At 46.3% G+C, this 20,328-nt stretch overlaps 1 protein-coding gene across 2 annotated transcripts in view; it reads left to right on the top strand.

The window, feature by feature from the left end:
• The first annotated feature begins 3,314 nt into the window (after positions 1-3,314).
• USP31 (ubiquitin specific peptidase 31) overlaps positions 3,315-20,328 on the top strand; it is a 62,240-nt gene continuing 45,226 nt past the window's right edge. Inside the window, exon 1 of one of the 2 annotated variants that reach the window (XM_037910363.2) lies at positions 3,315-4,047. In XM_037910363.2, coding sequence (XP_037766291.1) covers positions 3,442-4,047 — 606 coding nt within the window. In that variant the 5' untranslated portion in view covers positions 3,315-3,441. The remainder of the gene's footprint in view (positions 4,048-20,328) is intronic. The other variant, XM_037910362.2, reaches the window with a different exon arrangement.

Here is a 20,328-nt window from a genome sequence, read left to right as displayed (position 1 = left end):
ATTATACTGTTAACTCACATTTAATTTGTGATCCACTATAACCCCCAGATTCTTTTCTTGGCAGTACTCCTTCCTAGGCACTCATTTCCCATTTTGTATTTGTGCAGTTGATTATTTCTTCCTAAGTGTAATACTTTGCATTTGTCCTTATTGAATTTCATCCTATTAATTTTCAGACAATTTCTCCAGTTTATCAAGATCATTTTGAATTCTAATCCTGTCCTCCAAAGTGCTTGCAACCCTTCCTATTTTGGTATTATCCGCAGACTTTATAAGTGTACTCTCTATATACCATTATCCAAATCATTTATGAAGATAGTGAATAGAACCAGACCCAGGACAGATTCATGCAGGACCGCACTCAATATGCCCTTCCAGCTTGATTGTGAACCATTGATAATTACTCTCTGAGGAGGAGAGATAGCTCAGTGGTTTGAGCATTGGCTTTCTGAGTACAGTTTCCCAAGCAGTTTTGCACCCACCTTATAGTAGGCTTGTCTAGGCTGTATTTCTCTAGTTTGTTTATGAGACCGTGAGAGACAGTGTCAAAAGCCTTATTAAAGTCGAGGTATATCGTATATACTGCTTCCCTCTATCCACAAGGCTTGTTACCCAGTCAAAGGGGGATATCAGGTTGGTTAGACATGATTTGTTCTTGACAAATCAATGTTGACTGTTACTTATCTTATTTTGTTCTGGGTGCTTACAAATTGATCATTTGTTCCATTATTTTGCCAGGTACTGACGTGAAGCCAACCGGTCTATAACTCCCTGGGTTTCCTTATTCCCCTTTTTACAAATAGGTACTGTATTTGCCCTTTCCCAGTCCTTGAGTATCTCTCCTGTCCTCCATGAGAACATGGCCACTGGTGAGAGATGGGGAAGTTGTAACAGGCTGTGACATAACATGGCCACTGGTGACAGGCAGGGCAGCTGGTGGCAGAACATGGCCACTAGTGATAGGTGGGGCAGTTAGTGGCAGAACACGGCCACGGTGACTGGGGTTACCATCTTTGAATGCAAAAAACCCAGCAACCCCTTCCCCCAACAAGGCACGCTTGCCATAACCCAAACGACAAGGTAACTCCACAACTCCCCCCCTTCAACAGCCACTTATAGTATCTAGAGAGGTAACACATATAGATAAGACTGATAACATCATTGATAATAAACGGACATTTGTTTTATCAGCACATTTTGCCAGCCGGTCTTTGTAGTCTGTTTCTTTTAGCCAGTTGTCACTGAATGTGCGAGATTTTTTTCAGGGGTGTAGTAGGATCACTTGCACCATTGCCCTGATCTTCCATTATTTAATATGCCTCACGTCTCCTCCCTCGCGACTCAAATCCTCTCTCACACACATGCACAGTGCACTTGCATGTTGGTGGGCAGACAGCTGCTATATTTTCAACAGTTTTGATCTGTTATTGTTTAACTATGGAAGTGTGAACACTGCAGCATCTTTATCTGGACACAGAAACTTCTGGGGGGTCATGAAACACGGTTCACGTCGCACTCCCTGCCAGTGATCCAACCAGTGGACTAAATTTGGTGATGAATCCTGGTCACATGCCACTTGAGACATGTTGTGCATACACTAAAAAGAAACTTTTAACATTAGATATCCCAGTATATTGTGATAATGCAAATCTTTAGACCCAGCAAAAAAAACCAAACCAAACCCGGCAGATTAAATTATTTTTCTGGCAACTGGCAAATCCATTAACCCCCGCCCCCCAAAACAGCCAGGCCAGTCAAATACTGGCTGGGTGGTAACCCTACTAGTGACAAGCAGGGCACTTGATGACAGGCTGTGACAGAATGTGACCATTGGTGGTAGAATATGGCCACTGGTGACAGGTGGGACAGTTGGTGACAGGCTGTGGCAGAACACAGCTGCTGGGGACAGGCAAGGCAGCTGGTGACAGAAGAGGGACAGGCGGGGCAGTTAGCGACAGGCGAGGCTGCTGGGGACAGGCGGGGCAGTTGGTGACAGAACAGGGACAGGCGAGGCAGTTAGTAGCAGGCGAGGTAGTTGGCAGAACAGGGACAGGTGGGGCAGTTGGTGGCAGTTGGTGACAGAACAGGGATAGGCAGGGCAGTTGGTGACAGGCGGGGCAGTTGGGGACAGAAGAGGGTCAGGCGGGGCAGTTGGGGACTGAAGATGGCTGCTGGTGACAGGCGAGGCAGTTGGTGACAGTTGGTGACAGAAGATGGTAGTTGGTGACAGAACAGGGACAGGCAGGGCAGTTGGTGGCAGTTGGTGACAGAAGATGGCAGCTGGTGACAGGCAGGGCAGTTGGTGACAGACCAGGGACAGGTGGGGCAGTTGGTGACAGGCGGGGCAGTTGATGGCAGAACAGAGACAGGCGAGGCAGATGGTGACAGAACAGGGACAGGCGGGGCAGTTGGTGACAGGCAAGGCAGTTGGTGACAGAACAGGGACAGGCGGGGTAGTTGGTGGCAGAAGATGGCAGTTGGTGGCAGAACAGGGACAGGCGGGGCAGTTGGTGGCAGAAGATGGCAGTTGGTGAAAGGCAGGGCAGTTGGTGACAGAATATGGCAGTTGGTGACAGAACAGGGATAGGCAGGGCAGTTGGTGACAGGCAGGGCAGTTGGGGACAGAAGAGGGACAGGCGGGGCAGTTGGGGGCAGAAGAGGCACAGGCAGGGCAGCTGATGGCAGAAGAGGCACAGGCAGGGCAGTTGGTGACAGGCAGGGCAGTTGGGGGCAGAAGAGGCACAGGCAGGGCAGCTGATGGCAGAAGAGGCACAGGCAGGGCAGTTGGTGACAGAAGGTGGCAGTTGGTGACAGAACAGGGACAGGCGGGGCAGTTGGTGACAGGCGAGGCAGATGGTGACAGAACAGGGACAGGCGGGGCAGTTGGTGACAGAAGGTGGCAGTTGGTGACAGAACAGGGACAGGCGGGGCAGTTGGGGGCAGAAGATGGCCGCTGGTGCCACCCCCCGCCCCTTGCCCGGCCTAGGGTCTCCCGGGCCCTGGGGCGGGGTCGCCGGGCGGGCAGGCGCTGAGGGGGGCGCTAGGCAGGATCCTGCGGACGGCGCCCGTTGCGGCCCCGGAAAGGTTTCCCGCCAGGGCCGCTGCTGTACTCGGGGCTGGGGCTGGGGCTGGGGCTGCGCAGCGAAGTGGAAGGGGACCCTGGCCGCCCGCTCTGGCCCCTGTAGCGGGCTCCGAACGTGCCGCCCTAGTAAAGATGGCGCCCGGCCGGCCCGCGCCCAACATGGCGCCGGCGGCCTCACGGCGGGCACGTGACCCGCGGCGGCCCCGCCCCCGCCGCTCCGTGGAGTCCCGGTGAGCCCCCCCCGCCGCTCTGCTCGCCGCCCAGCGGGGACGGGAGCCGGGCTGCAGAGGCTACGGGAGGCCGCGGCCCGAGCGGCCGATCGCAGCGCCCGCCGGGGATGTGCCGTGGGCTCGGGAGCCATGTCCAGGGTGGGCGGCCCCGGGCCGGCCGGCGGCCCCCCGGAGAAACGCTCCTTCAGCAAGCGGCTGTTCCGGGGCCGGGCCGGCGCGGGCTCGGCCCGCTCGCTCAGCGGCTTCATGAGCCGGGTGCTCAAGACCCTCTCCACCCTGTCGCACTACAGCAGCGAGCCCGAGGCGGCCCGCGGCCCGCAGCCCCCGCGCCTGCCCCCGCCGGCGGCGGCGGCCCGCGGCCTGGGCAGCTGCTTCCAGCCGGCCCGGCCGCCGCCGCCGCCGCCCAGCCCCGAGCCGCCGCTGCCGCCGCCGCCGCCCGAGGCGCTGGAGCCGGTGCCCGGGGTGGCCGGGCTGAAGAACCACGGGAACACGTGCTTCATGAACGCCGTCCTGCAGTGCCTCAGCAACACCGAGCTCTTCGCCGAGTACCTGGCGCTGGAGCACTACCGGGGCCAGGCGGGCGGCGAGCCGCCCTGCACCGCGGACGGCGCCCCCCCGCCCGGCGACGGCGCCCCCCCGCCGCCGCCCAAGGGCGAGGTCACCGAGCAGCTGGCGCAGCTGGTGCGGGCGCTCTGGACGCTGGAGTACACCCCGCAGCACAGCCGCGAGTTCAAGGTGAGGCGGGGCAGCCTCGGGGGCGCGGCTGCCTGGGCTCGCCTTTGGGCCGGGGGCCGCTGCTGGCCCTTTCCCCGGCGCCGGCCTCTGGCCCATGGGTGTAATCTGTGGAACACGTGCTCCGCGCCACGCCCGCCACTGAGCAGCGCAGGTGCGGGGCTGGGGTGCAAACCCATCGGGCATGTCTGTGCCTCTGCTCAGGGCGCTCCCCGCTCTGGCTCGCCTGCCGGCGCTGCGTTTTGCCCTCAGCAGCCCTTTGCTTGAACTGGGTCTGATTTTTATTGGACAGCTGTGCTATGGTCCCCTACACGGGCACCTGCCATTCCGTGTTCACGCCCATTAGCTGGCCCCAGGCTATGTGGAAATCTTTCACCGTTTATAATGACTAAGAGGAGAACTTGTAACTGAAAAAGCAAGAGGAAAGGCAGGTTATACAAGGTCATACTTTAGTAGGACATAGGCTGACCTAATGTTTAGCTATTTTATTTACAAGCGTGAGGGCTTTGGTCTACACTAGGGCAGTGGTTTTCAAACTGCGGGTCGCAACCCAGTACTGGGTCAAGGAATGTCAGGCACTGGGTCCCGGCGGCTCTCGTCAGCACTGCCGACTGGGCGGTTAAAAGGCGCATCGGCGGTGCTGCCTGGCTAAGGCAGGCTAGTTCCTACTTGTTCCGACACCGCACTGTGCCTGGAAGCAGCCAACAGCAGATCTGGCTCCTAGGTGGGGCAGGCCCTGGGGTTCCAGGCACTGACCCTGCCCTGAGCACTGGCGCTGCACTCCCATTGGCCGTGAACCAGCCAATGGGAGCTGGGGGGTGTGGTATCTGCAGGCAAGAACCATGTGGAGCCACTTTGCGGGTCTCTGCCTAGGAGCCGGACCTGCTGCTGGCCTCCTCTGTGGCACAGTGTAGTCTGTAGTACTAGGACAGGCAGGAAGCCTGCCTTAGCATCCCTGCTGTGCTGCTGACTGGGACCAACCCTGCCTGCCAATCCCCAGCCCTGAGCCCTCCCCCAAATCTGGAGCTGCTTTCTGCACCCCAAACCCCTCATCCCTGTCCCCACCCCAGAGCCTGAACCCAGAGTCCTGTCCCCACTCCTGCATCCCTTCATGTCCCCAAGCATTCCATCCCCTGCACCCCAACCCTCTGCCCCAGCCCTGAGTTGCAGGCGTCAACAATTTTCTTCAATTGGGTCACCAGAAAACAAGTTTGAATACCAGTGCACTAGGGAGATTCCTTTATTGTTTCAATTAAGTGTTTTCAGGAGAAAGAAACTCTTTTTAGTGGATATTTATCTTTTTATTCTTGGCCACAAATATTTATTTTGGTTCTATTAAGAAGCTGGGACCAGATGTGTACCACTAGGTGAAGTATAAGCAGATTCATAAGGCATGTTGTACATTGGCAGTCACTAGTGACTCTCTGGGATAACCAATACCTATGTAGAATGTTGTTTCTCACAGTTCTGAGTAAGCAAAAATGCTAGCTGTCTGTAAACAGACAAACAGCAGATTGGAGTTTTCAAAGTTTGAAACGTCTGTCATGCAAAGCAAAAAACTAAATGTTGAAATTGAGTGTGAAGGTAAACTTGGCAGTGTTTGCAAACAGCTTGTTTCTTGTCTGTAGAGCAGCAGTTGCTTTTTAACCTGGCTATGCTAGCAATACACTACTTACCTTCTTAAGCTAGTTTACTTTTAAGTTAGCCCTCCTCTCTCTTTACTCAGATCCAGTCTCATGTGCCAGTGGCTAACCTTGCCCTTGGGACTAATTTGCCTGAGAACCCTTCTCTGAATAAGTTTTTAACTTATTAACATCAATATAAAACCAGGCTCATAGCAAGTTAAGTGTGTACCAGACTTTGTTTTGGTGGTCTTTTCCTGTCTTAAAGCTTATTCCAAAGTCCCGTGGAACAGAATTTTGGGGTTCTTGACATGTCTGAAATACTATTTCTAGATATGTTTCAGAGTAACAGCCGTATTAGTCTGTATTCGCAAAAAGAAAAGGAGTACTTGTGGCACCTTAGAGACTAACCAATTTATATGAGCATAAGCTTTCGTGAGCTACAGCTCACTTCATTGGATACATAATGTTTTTATACACACAGACTATGAAAAAATGGGTGTTTATCACTACAAACACCCATTTTTTCATGGTCTGTGTGTATAAAAACATCCTCACTGTATTTTCCACTTTATGCATCCAATGAATGAGCTGTAGCTCACGAAAGCTTATGCTCAAATAAATTGGTTAAAGCTTTCGTGAGCTACAGCTCATTCATTGGATGCATAAAGTGGAAAATACAGTGAGGATGTTTTTATACACACAGACCATGAAAAAATGGGTGTTTGTAGTGATAAACACCCATTTTTTCATAGTCTGTGTGTATAAAAACATTATGTATCCAATGAAGTGAGCTGTAGCTCACGAAAGCTTATGCTCAAATAAATTGGTTAGTCTCTAAGGTGCCACAAGTACTCCTTTTCTTATTTCTAGATATGTGGCCCATATGTTGCTAATTGAAAGCTGCCTGGTGGAACCAACTTGTGGCTGTGAGCAGAAGGTACACTTCAGTCGTCTGGCTCACAAAGCTGAGCAATGAACAGTTTGTTGTGTGTAAATAGTACTCTTTCTCAAGTAGTCTCCTGTAACAGCTGCTTGCTTTTGCCTCAGGCCAAGCTTTTTCTTTGACATTTCTATTTCCGGATGTGAAAACTGGGATAGTTTTAACTTGTGGTCTAGTCATAAGCATTATTGGGTTAGGTTACTGCTTGGTGTTCCTCGGAGAACTCTCATCCTAGATTTGGTCTACACAAGAAAAATTATTACCTGTATTACAACTGCTGCCATGAATATTGCAAGCACTGGTGTAGTCATGGCACCGTGACAGGACAGAGCAGGTTTGCATGACTGCCCTAGCAGCTTACCACTAATGCAGTGGTTCTCAACCTATTTACTACTGTGGGCCGCACATGAAGTTCTCTCTCTGTTATGTGGATGACATCCACACAATATATATAGTACTTGTGTGGCCCTGAGGATGTCACATGGGCTGCAGCTGTGTGCTGATAGGGCCACAGGTTGAGAACCACTGCATTGTTGCTGTAATATGACTTCCAATTTTTGTAGTCTAGCTGCAGGTGCTGTAGGACCTGGTGTTCATGATTCAGTGGGCATGACTTCCCAGTATGGTGCAGAAGAGTACTGTATTGATGCTGTCTTTCAGGAGGAATGCAAAGCATGGTTCTAATTTGAAACATGCTTCTCCATAAGGGGCCTTGTGGGATTCAACATTTGTATTTCAGCAGCTCCAGAGACCTAACTTAGCTTCTAAGTGTCTTCAAAAAAGCAGACTTGCATTTTACATGATAGTGCCACAGACTCAAGCTATAAATCAAATGAGGTGCTTTCTGGCTCATGTATCGTCACCAGTAATAAATATTCTGGAGATCAGATTCTATCCTTAGTAACTCCAGTATTTTTATTTTTAGTGTTCTATTCAAACTTGATAAACAATTCTCTTGGTTTTGTGAGAGCCCAGAAAGCATCCACCTTGCTGTTCCATTGCTGTATGGATTCTGCAGTGCTAATGTGTTAAAATTAAAACTTGTTTTTGTCACTCAAGTGAGCAAGTCTGACTGATTACATGCAGAAAGTAGATCTGTTGAATAGTAAGATGCCATTCTTACAGAGTCAGTCATTTTAAAGGGTAGATTCTTACACTCAGACCAAGTTTCTGACCACATGCAAATATCCAATTTCACTTTTTGCAAGAGTGGAGGATTTTAATCTCTACATCTGTGCCAACTCCTGTTTTACTTGGGTGCATTCTGCCTACTTAAACATTTTTTCTGCAGTTTTAGTTTCTGCCCAAAGCTACTGTAAAGTATTGTGCTGTTAAATAGCTGTCATGTTTGCCCCAGAAGTCAGGTCACTTCTGTGGTGGTGGGGGAAGTGATCTTGTGTCTGTAGTCTTTAAAGCACTGTCGGTCCTTTGGGATGAAAGGCACCTGACAAAGCTACAGTAAGAGGTTATTCCTGGGCTAACTTTACTCCTAGCATAGTGAGAGTACAGTACTACTAAATTACCTTCTTTGAAACAATGACTCTTTGGAGCATCAGAATTCAGCTCTCCCTTGCAGGATTAAGAGATAGTGGAGACTTCATTTTGTTCATCTAAATGGTGAATTCTTTTCCTGCATGGCAGGATGAAGAGAGGATGTACTGGATTATAGCCAGAGCAGCCGGAAGTATGGTTTGTGCGTCTGATGTGGCTCTTGAAGGCACCATAGGGCTCCGTTATCCAAATGATGGTGTGACCAGTGGAGATTGCAGGTCCCAGCATGCAGTGCTGTACTTTGATCTGAGCAACTAGGTCCCATCAAATTCCAGAATATGTAATCTTCACATGCTGCACTTTCTTACTGAAGATGAATACAGTAATATCCTGACCCACCCGATGTATCTACTAGGTGTGCCCTCTTGATTCCTGTTAAATTGCCCATTTGGGGGTTGCACGGACACAATTTAGGCTCCCTAATCTTCTGAATTTGGGACAATGGCCAGCAATCTTGTCTGTTTCCACACAGGAAATCCACTGATGTCTTTCCATTGCAGTCCTGCTATTTCCATGTTTTTTGTTGTGGAGGTCTGTTAATTCATTTGTGAGCTGGGCCCCACTAGCTGCTGTCCCTGTCATGTGTGCGTGGCACAGCTAACTGCATATTCAGCGATTACATTGTGCATGGTTGCTGTGTGGGGTCCTCATGTGAGTGAACACTTGAGTTTTCAATACTGAATATCGTGCTGGGCTGTATAAGCACTTGAAGAACAGACCCCTTGAACTGCAGGAATAATGAAACCATTTCTAGACGTGCTTGGGGACACAGATACTTCTAATCATTTTTTTTCTGATAGTGCCTGGAGTGTGCAAAGTGCTTCCTGAATAGAGAAAGGACAGTCTTGTCCCAAGGAGTCCACAGTCTAAAAACTAGTCTTTGAATGGGTCATATAAACTGTTACCAATTACTCCTTCGACTGCCATGATCAAATAATCAGTTGAACTTGCATTTGGAAATTTATAAATGACTTCAGATAGCAGAGGAGTTTACATTGCAGTGACAAAATAGCGATGGAAGTGGGGGAAGGGAGCATCTACTACTCTTGTGCTTGTACAAGGCATCCATGAGGCCTCACTTGTTTAGTCTTTAAGCACTACCATCATGTTCATGATTAATAACAATGATACCTAGATAGAAATAACTCCTGCCTTCAAAAGGTTTTAGTAGAACTCTTTTTTTCTGCATTCCCATTCCTCTCAAAAACCCCACAACTGCTAGGCGAACACCTCTTTCTAGGCATTCGTTATATGCCTCTCTCGCATACCATCGTTTGAGTCACCTGAGGAGCCTTCTGGATGATCTGTCAAGCAACATATCATGGGGAATGCTGTTGAGGGATTGTCTGAATGAACAGTCAGTAAGATGGAGTGTAAATCTAAGCTCACTAGCTGTCCGTGTGAACCCTGCTGCAATGCACTGAAAGTTCCCTAGCATGCTTTGATATACTCCTGTTTATCCTATTCAGAGGGGCCACACGGACAATAGATTCACACCCTAACTTACTGGTTTCACAGTAGCAGCCGTGTTAGTCTGTATCCGCAAAAAGAAAAGCTCACGAAAGCTTATGCTCAAATAAATATGTTAGTCTCTAAGGTGCCACAAGTCCTCCTTTTCTTTTTGCGGATACAGACTAACACGGCTGCTACTCTGAAACCATTCATTTAGCTCTTGCTTTTAAATGGAAAAATTCAAGTTCTACTTTTTCCCGTACTTTACAGTCCCCGCCTTAGCCACACAAGAGTATTTACATATACCTTTAAAGAGGCATTGTGCAAATCTGTCAGTTAGCAAATAATCCCATTAAACACAGGATTTAACGGCAGGCTCAGGATGGTTACACTTCAGGACAGAGAATGCAAAAAGTCAATTCACTAGAAACAGCTTGCCCCTTGTAAAGAGGCAGCCTAGCTAGCACATGGCAGAGTGTAATCATCAAATCACTTTGTATCTGGTATAAACCTGCTTGCTCACTCCTTGCAGATGTGAAGATGGACCTTACTCAGTGCCAGTAGCTCACGAAAGCTTATGCTCAAATAAATTTGTTAGTCTCTAAGGTGCCACAAGTCCTCCTTTTCTTTTAGCTAAATGAATGTTATCCTGTTATCAGAAGCAACACACTGTTTCCTAATTCTATCCTTTCCTTAGTCAGTCTTTAATATGTTTGTTAAAGTTTGAAGGTATCTAGAGGAGAGCAATATTGCACCCCATCCTAATAACTTCCTGTGCAGACTTTTTGGAAGCCCTAAAAGCTTGTTACCAGAAAATAATTACCCAAAGGTAAAGTTCCTGTAACTGTTAGTGTAGCAGCCAGCATGCTGTGGAAATTCCAGTCCCCTCTGCTCTGTGACTTGGGATGGAGCTGGACAGTTGCTGGACAAACACAATTTTCCCTTCTCTCTGTGGAGTAAGTTGGGATGGGGAGAAAATGCTGATCTGCCGGGGTTGTTGACTCCTACTGTCACTTGCACCCCGGCTGACTCTTGTCTCCTCCTTGGTCCTTGAGTGTCTCTTCTATCTGCTTGCCCTTACGACTTGTCCTCTGAGAGAGGGCACCTCCCTCTGAACCCTTATTGACAGGCACCTCAGAGTGGATGAAGGCTCCAAACACCCTTTATCCTACACTATGTTTTTGTAGCGGTTAACGTGTGTTCTTCCCGTTCAGTTTGCCTGTGAGAAATTGCCTAACCCATGGTCCATGAATCACATAATCGTATTTTTTTTAATAACCCAGAAAATCCGGTTAAGACAGAGAGTTTGTAGAACATACCTCTCACGGTAACTCTGTGGAGCTTGCTGTAGCTAGTTCTGTAGTGAAAAGATAATGTTTATAGAGCTAGAATCACTATCCACTCTTTGATCAGATGTGGCATGTTTTGTGAGTGTCTCAGGATCTCTCCAGTCTCCTAGGACCTGTTTTATTTTTAAATAAAGCCCTGGATTTATGTCCTGGCCTCTGATAAAGGGGGTGTCCAAAGCTCATTATACACTAATAAACGTGCTTACCCAGTTCCACTGGATTATCGTTGTTCCAGACCGATGCTTTGTGTGTAATCCATTGTGGGTAGATCCACAGATGGTGTCTGCAACCAATTCCAACTTTAAGGTAAGGCTCCATTGTGGGAAGATGATGTTTGGAGTTACTCATTAAGCTCTCTGATAGAAGTGGAACTGTCCTATAACTGATGAATGCTGTGAGTTGATCTGATTGATGAGATGTTTATTGCATAAATATATTGGTTTGGTTTAGTTAGGGTGTGTGACCAGGGTCCCAGGGGAGCCAACTGAGGTCACTCAATTAGGGTGAACTCCAAAGAATGGGGCAGACAATCCCCAAAGCTGGTGGATATTCCAATACTTAAATTTACCTCCAGCACAAAACAGCTTCTCTAATACCTCACTGGTTCCCCAGAAGCCAGCAACACAGTTTCCTTAAAGCCACCCAGCCTCAGGCCTCCACTACACCCAAGTCAAATATGGGGAGGATTACTGGAAATCTTCTTCATCACATAAAGTTCTACCAATCCCAAAGGCTCGGACACATTACCTCCCAGGTTAATGAATATTCTAGATCCTACCCAAATACATGCTTACAGCCAATTCTTACTAACTAAACTAATATTTATTTAAAAAAAGAGGGAGTATTGGTTAAAAGATCAGTATACATACAGACATGAGTACAATTCTTGAGATTGATTCATAGCAGAGATGGTGAGCTTTGTAGTTGCAAAGAGTTCTTTCAGAATTAGTTCATAGGTTATAGTCCAATAATTATATTCGGGGTAATTCCAGGTTAGGGCTGGAGATCTCAATCTTGGGCTTAAGCTTCCCCTGCATGAAGCATCAAGCAGATCTGAGATAAAATGGATTGAGACCCAAGGCATCTTTATACAGTTCGGAGTCCTTAGGCGAACAATAGGCAATCACGGATACTTTGATTTCCTAAGAATCACTGGTGATTAGCTACCCAATTTAACACAAGGCAATTTATCCATTAGGCAGTCTATCACAAACTCTAAAGAGACACATACACAATGACATTATTGCACCCAAGATTAATCTAAATGTTAATATTCCCTTTTGATCTCTGAATCAATAGCTATAGTGACAGGAACTGTGTGTTTACATGGCTTGCATTTAACAAGATATGAGTACATACATACAATTAATATCACCTCTAATTTCTAACAATACACGTTTACATTTCAAAGTTCTAGACCATCTACCATGGAATGGCCCTAATGACCATTTACATACTGATCTACCATCTCTCTAATGGTTGATTCTGGGTCAATTATCCTGCAAGCTGCTTAACCCTTTCTGGCCACGTGTCACATTTTGTATAAGATTAGTTGCAATTATCTAACAGTGGTAGCAGCAATGATTTGCATGGTCATATTTTAATTAGATAGCATCACAGGGAGCTGTATGAAAAAATAAGCTGGAAGAGAAAAAGCAGCAAATTATCTTGAAGAGAAGGTACTTTCCAGTCCTAAATTTTAATAAGCCTAGCTCAAGATAAGCCACTTCTCAGCGAACACCTGATTTGTTGAGAGACAGTGCTCCGACAGGAGGAAGCCAGAAGCTCAAAAGGACTGTAGCAATGTAAAAAGGGACTCTCTCTGCCTGTTGAGAGGGGGGAGTTGCTTGGGGAACTAGATTAAGATACAGGTACCAGCTGGAGGTGTCTGAAGAAGGTAGGCCTATCTAGGTTACCGTTGGGGATGGTAAACCACTAGGTAAGATAGACATACAAGTATATTGTTCTAAAATCCTTTTTCTCTAAGTGCTTTATTCCTACTAAACAATAAACAACATAGCAATGCTTTGGTTTTGAGGAAGCTGTTTGGTATATGTAGTGACCACTGGTCCAGAATTCCTCAAGGGAAGAACCTAGTCAGACCTGCTTGATAACTGTGATTGGTGCAGTGGGCCCTGGGCTACAGCATGCTGGGTAAGAGTGGGAGAATTATGGAATTCTGTCCCAGGAGAGGTAAAGGCATGGGGCCTGACTGGGGGGAGGGCTCTCCCGGAGACCAGAAAGGGGGCAGAGATGCAGTGAGGCATGCAGCTGAGATAATCTCCTCCCAGATTGTGAACTCCTGCCCAGCAGATGGATTCTAGCCTGCCAAGGGACTCAACATCTTTGCGTTTAGAACTATAGAATCGCTTTAACTTGTTCTTACTGTAATTGTACTCTGTTAAATCTCTCTTTGCCAGACACTAGCCCTTCTTCTCCTGAGTTTTCACGTGGTCTCTGGCTTTTTAGAAAAACGACTTGATGGCAGCTCTTCCTCTCCTCTGACGTCTTGGTACTTGCATCTGTGTGTTTGTACGGTAGCTTCTCGGCACTAGCTTTGGGAGAATAGCACTATGTAATGGAGCTGGGCAGGGTTGGAGGGGGAGATTCTGCGGAAGAAGCACTGTTGAATGTAGAGGTGGCGTGTGTTCCCGCTCTCTGCTTGGGGGGGACTCTGCTTTCTGTGGCTCTTGTGCCCTGACAAAATGCAACAACCAGCTTCTCCTGGCTGTTCGGCTTTTTTTCTGCCTAATGAGAGCAGCAGCTCTGCTAACTAGTGCCAATTTCGCAGCCTCTGCTTCCTTTCTCCTCTTGGTAATGTTGTGGCATTGGCAACACGCAATTGCTGGGTAAGCAGTAGCTGTGCCTCAGGCTTGCCATTTCTTCCTCTGAACAGCTTTGGGCTCTAACACACACAGAACAATCTGTGCCAGAGAGATTTTTAAAGCTGCTTAAAGGATCTCGGTGTCCAATTTCCATTAAAAGCAGTGAGAATTAGGCTTTGAAAATTCCACTTTCAGCACTCTCCAAACTCCCCTAACTGACCTTCCTTGGGCTCTTGTTCTTCTCATGGGGCTTCTCCTGGGAACAATATTATATATTCTCTTTTGAACTTTACATACTAACTGCCCATCAACTCAGGACCTGAGTACATAGGCTGTAAAGCATCCTTAGTTGGCTAGAGCATGTTGATGGTGACGCTTTACATTCTACGAGTTGAGGACTGCCTTTTTTTTTTTTTTTTTGGTAACTTTGACTTAAAGGAGCATTTGTATTTTGTAAATTTTGACATTTGATACTGAGCTGAATGCTTAGCAGAGCTGATGGATAACTGCCAGGAGTGCTATAAATTTGATCACTATGCTATATTGACAAAACTGCACCCATTCTATTGTTCGTGTAATTTATAATACTTAGTATTTATATAGAAATAAATCCTAGGGTTTCAAGATGCACATGCTTTGGGGACATTCTTGATGTAAGCGCCAGTACCATGAGAAGCAATCTTGTAAATATTGTGGAGGTGCTGAAGTCTTAGAACCGGATGTAGTTAATTGCTCTGCAAAATTTAGCAATCCACAGTCCTGGGAAAACCGAGTGCAGGGTAGGGTTGGGTGCATTAGAAATACCATACACAGACATCACTGTGGAACTGACTGCGCAAATTAGGGATGGTGGTAGCTAAAGGTCAGGATGAGTGTTGAATATTTAGAATATCAGGCACTTTAATTGGCTTTAATGAATGTTACTGCTTCTGCGCCTTGGACAGAGGTAGCATCTCATGCTGGATGGAGTTAGCGCACAATCATTGGTTTAGATATTGTAAGTGTCACATGTTTGAAAAGGTGGAGAATCTAAACCATCTATGTGGGGGAAAGAGCAATCCATCCTCAGAGGCTTTACTTCTGGGGACGCGCGCCTGTATGTGGGGGAGTAGAAACATAGGAATTTTACTGCTAGAAGAGTTGCCCATACTCCACAATAGCATTTGAGTGCAATCCAGGGACAGTAGTAAAGCAAAATGTTCTGTGGACAAATGTGTTCAAAGTGCATGCGGTATGAACAATGAAATCCTTATATAAATAAAACCTCTGAGAGAGGAATGCTTCTTGTGTAACAGGGAAATTTCTTACCAGTTAGTACGAGTTCGTTATGTTCTGTATCAGTTTAGGTCAAGTCTGTACAAATGGTGAAATGTTGAGCAAATCTAGGGATGAAGGAATAAATTGATCCAATATATGTATTTGAATATCATCACTATGGTATGAAGCAGTGCTTTCCTAAGACCACTGACATGTTTCCAGGAATGGGTTATTGCCTTCCACTGCTGACTGTTGACAATTCCCACTATGGTATGAGCTTGCTATGTGAAATCTTAGTAGAAATAATAAAATATTTCTGGTTTCAATCTGCTTAAATAAGAGCTAGCTCTGTTGTGTAAATTCCTTAACAGTTGCAGTAGACCAGAGGTTCTTAAACTGTGGTCCGCGGACCACCAATGGCCCACAAGCTCCATTCAGGTGGTCTGCGGATAGTTCCCTCTAAGGTGCGTGCCTGAGCGACCGCACATGAGAGAGTGATGGGCCACTCACCTAATTAGTGGAGCCACATAGGCGTGGCTCCACTAATTAGGTGCCTGGACCCTGGAGAAGACACACTTGTAAGATAAGGTAGTGGCCTTGGGGAGTAGGTGGGAGGGGGCAGTGGGGTGAGGAGGGATTGAGGGAATTTGGGACATGCAGGGCTGTGGAGGCCAGAGAAAGAGGCGACTTTCCCCAGCTCCAGGGCTGCGGCTGCTGGAGAGTGACTCTCCTCCTTCCCAGCTCCAGTTCGGGGGCTGCTGGGGCCGGGGGAGAGAGGGCACATCCATCGCATTAGAAAGGTAAGACTACTGATATTAAAATCTGAGTTGTGTGCTTTCATTTGTAGACAAAAAAAGTTAATTAAGGTTTTTTTTTTATATAGCGCTTTTATCCAAACAGTACAAACAACAATTGGAAAGATCATTAAGTGGTCCGCCGAGGCCCTTAGCAATTTTCAAGTGGTCCACGAAAAAAAAGTTTGCAAATGGCTGCAATAGACAATTGAACTACGTCCTGCGTAAAGGCAGTTCTTTTAGTACAGATTGGTTATATGTCTTTTATCCAAACGTTAACACATGCTGCCTTGTGATCACTGACGTCTATAGGGACAGTAAAACTCAGTTTCTTTGTAAGTTGGATAAACATTGGACTCTGGTCATTCGTCTGTTAATTCTGCTTCTGACCTTTAAAAAGGTGACTCTTAATGAGTGCTTAAGTCCATTGCTATTGATCCTACTTTCCTGGTAGATGGAGAGAGGTTAGAAATTCCCAGTCTGCTGCCTGGCCTGGGCTGCCTGGCCCATGCTGACCTCCTGGGCAGAACTTTTCCCCTACACATGCAGTCATTTGGGCCATGAGCTTCTTAGCTTCCATCCCATGCATTAGACTAAAAGATAGTCCTTTTAGGAAACCAGTTCATTGTTATACGGGCAATGGGATCCCCCTTCAGGTCAGAGTTTAATATCTTGTACCCTGCACGTTCAGCATAGTGGTCAGTTCTTTTTATTCTGTGCAAAAGGTCAATTGCATGTTTGTTTTAAAATAGTTGTCTATGAAACAGTATAGGAGGACTTGTGGCACCTTAGAGACTAACCAATTTATTTGAGCATAAGCTTTCGTGAGCTACAGCTCACTTCATCGGATGCATTCAGTGGAAAATACAGTGGGGAGATTTATATACATAGAGAACATGAAACAATGGGTGTTATCATACACACTGTAACGAGAGTGATCACTTAAGGTGAGATATTACCAGCAGGAGGGTTGGGGGGGGAAAAACCTTTTGTAGTGATAATCAAGGTGGGCCATTTCCAGCAGTTGACAAGGACGTCTGAGGAACAGTGGGGGGTGGAATAAACATGGGGAAATAGTTTTACTTTGTATAATGACCCATCCTCTCCCAGTCTCTATTCAAGCCTAAGTTAATTGTATCCAGTTTGCAATTTGAATTAATTTGCATACTGGATACAATTAACTTAGGCTTGAATAGAGACTGGGAGAGGATGGGTCATTATACAAAGTAAAACTATTTCCCCATGTTTATTCCCCCCTTCCCTCACCCCTCACGAAAGCTTATGTTCAGATAAATTTATTAGTCTCTAAGGTGCCACAAGTCCTCCTTTTTCTTTTTGCGAATACAGACTAACACGGCTGCTACTCTGAAACATGAAACAGTATGTGGTTCTAACCTTGGCTCCAGGCCCACCATTTTCCTGTTGTATGGATAGTTCTTCTTGTGAAAGAAGCAACTCTATGCACTGTTTAAAACTTGTTTCGGGAGCATTTCCCAGTTGATCATGTTTAGTGGAGTTTGCAGTGAGGCAGTAATGTGTTTATGGAGTGCGCTCCACTCAGCGAGTGATCACCCCAGCCTGTCCGTTTTGCTTCAGCGCGAGGGGATGGGATGCAGGCTTGAACCCAGTCACGTCATGTTTGCCTTTTTCAGCCAGTTTCACATGTTGGTAGCGCTAGTGTAGACTGCTGGGTGTTTGGCACTGTGCTTGTCTAGGCTGGCGTAGATCTAGGCAAGGTGACGTTGTGCTTGAAACACCGTTGCCCCATCTTTGCTACCACTGGTAGAGATGTAATGATGGGAGACTTCCAAAAAAAAGGTTAGTGTAGATGTGGTGAATTGAGTGCTAATCCCACAGCTGCTCTGTTAGTTGGTATCATTGTCAGGTGCCTTTTCTTACTAAAATTGAACAGAAGGTTTTTAAACTTTACTTTAAAACAATTGAAGCACTTCTGGCATGTTATCGGGAGTAAATGTGACCTGCTGTTCGCTAAAGTCTCTGGTAATCTTCCCAAGTTAATTTTTTTTGTTTAATCATCAGTAAAATCTGAGCTTTGCTTTTACTACTCGTCTGTAGTTGCCACTAGAAGACCCCACACATCTTTCAAAATGCTAGTCAGTGTTTGCTGCCTTTTTGCTCTGACCTTGAGGCGGGCTCACTGAGATTAGGTCGTCATCAGGCTGTTGCTTTGATCTGTCAAGTTCAGTGGTTTGCTGGCAATTTGAGTGGGTTAGGCTGTGAGTGGTAAAGGAGAAGGAAGTTAGAAACAGAAAGCAAATTTCAATGTTGAACAGTCAGGAGAAGCTGCCTCCATTGTACAGCCAGGTCTGCAGTAAGGAAGAAGAGTGGCAATGAGGCCTGACATTTTTAGAAGGGAAAGGAAACAAACACAAGGAGGGGTAAGCAACTGTACAGTTGTAGCTGTATGTTGCTTTGCCAGATAGCCCTAAAAGCTTTTTCTAATGAGGTGTGTGATCTCAGAGGTGGCTGGGCACTGTAACTTATGTCACAATTTTTATCATATAGCCAAAGCATAAGCAGCAAAAACATCAAGCTGCCCCTTTTAGTCACCCACTGGGACATGATAAAATAAGTGAGTGACTTGTTCCAATGAGACTGAAATTAATCCATATGTCCTAACCCTTCATTTGCAGACTAGCATTTATAAATGAGTGTGCTTGCCACGGAATTGAGCCTATTCAAGGTCCCATTTGAAATTTGGCCTTTAAGAATAGTTAGTGACATCTGATCATTTTGGATGTGACTGACATGACAGTTAAGTTCTCACATTTTACAGCACATGAAATGTGCTAGGAGCTTTACAGAAGAAATAAAAGCAAGGTCCCTGCCCCAGTGGGTTTACAATCTAATGTAAAAAGGTGGGAAGGCAAACTGCAAAGGGAAGTGACTTGCTTAAGATTGCACAGCAGGTCAGTGGCGGGGAACTGAGGTCTCCTGAGTCCCAGTCCTGTGCCCTGTCTCTGCATTTTAACTACATTTTGAATCCTGCTCATGTGAAAACAGCATCCCATCCCTTGGTATTTTGCCCAGTAGCATTGAGACCCAGGTCTAGCTATATCGATTGATTCACTGAATGTTTATATTTTTAATAGCAGGGTTGTCTACACAGTACCATCCCCAATTGCTGTGTGGCCAAAGGAGTGGGTTATTTTACTGGAAGGCTTATGATTATGGTGTCCCTGACAAATTGTTTTTTCTTCAACAAAATTAGAGAAAACTAGAAATAGGATCATTAAAGGTTAAAACTAGAGGAATGGGGCTAACTGCTAGTGTTTTGCCAGACTGCTGGCATAGGGAAAGCTGGGCAGTGTTCATTGATCTATGAATTTGTATGAAACATGGGGTAGGAATCCACTGTGCTGCTTCTTAATATGCTCAGTTTCTATTGAGGCTGTGACTTTCTTTAGGGAAAAGCTAATTACCACACTTGTCTCTCTGAAGAAGGCGAGTGCTCTGGTGTAGAACAGAACATAGCAGCAGCTTCGGGGAGGGGGGGAGCTGCCAGAGAGGCTTCCGCTTTCCTCTTTGGAATGCCATGCTTAGCTGTGTTTGGCAACAAGACTCATTAAGCAATTTTGGATAAGGATAAAGAGCCTTAACGCTTCTCCTAGCAATTTCATATGCAGTAAGACGGAAAAGCCTGATTGATCTTCATGATGGCCAATTGATGGCTGTATTTCTTTCTTAAATTCTGAAAGACTGAATTTACTACAAGGCTGTAAAATCTATCACAAAGGAAAAGGGTTCAGTTTATCAAAGTTATAAGCACCTTATTTTTAGTTCCAGGGTAGCATGACAGTCAAACACGCTTGGGAGGCTAGTGGTGAGCTCAGTGCATTGTCAGCTTAATGTCCATCTGAGACAGAGCAGGGAGCTTTTAAACAGCCATTGAGATGTTGTTTGCATGTGGCTTATTCCTCTCCATCTACACAATAATAATGGATGGCTTACTGTTTGTCTGGCCAGATGGCATTACTTTATGTGCGAAGGCTGGGAAGGTTAACTGTAATACATACAAACGTACTCAGCCGTGAGGGAGCCCTATAAAACCTGGAGCAAAACTTCACCAGGAGCCATAAAACTGGCTGTTTCTCTGTGGACTAAGTATATAAAAGCTTTCTTGAAATGTCTACCTTTTGAGGTGGCTTTTTCTATTCACTGGGATACAACAGTCATTGAGAGGTACTGTTTTGAAATACAAATGTGCCATTTCACAGGACTGTCCTTCTGACCCATCTTAAACTAGAGTAGAAATCATGGTGAAGTGAATTTGTGCCACAGTCTTCCGACTGGCTGATCTTTCTTGTTAGTCCCCATGTTCCAGAATGTTCACCACCAAGAAGCCAAAAAGCCCTGTGGAGAGACCTCTTTCTCTCAATGGCTTTAGTAGCCATGTGACTGTATGCTAACCCCCCCTTGCCACTTAGCCCTTTGTAGGTCTAGAATTAGGACTTTTGGGAGGGTTAGTGA

Source organism: Chelonia mydas, chromosome 10 (genome assembly GCF_015237465.2).
Source record: "Chelonia mydas isolate rCheMyd1 chromosome 10, rCheMyd1.pri.v2, whole genome shotgun sequence".
Classification (NCBI taxonomy): Eukaryota; Metazoa; Chordata; order Testudines; family Cheloniidae; genus Chelonia; species Chelonia mydas.
The sequence above is the reverse complement of the archived record's forward strand: the minus strand, read 5'-3'. Positions and strand labels throughout refer to the sequence as shown.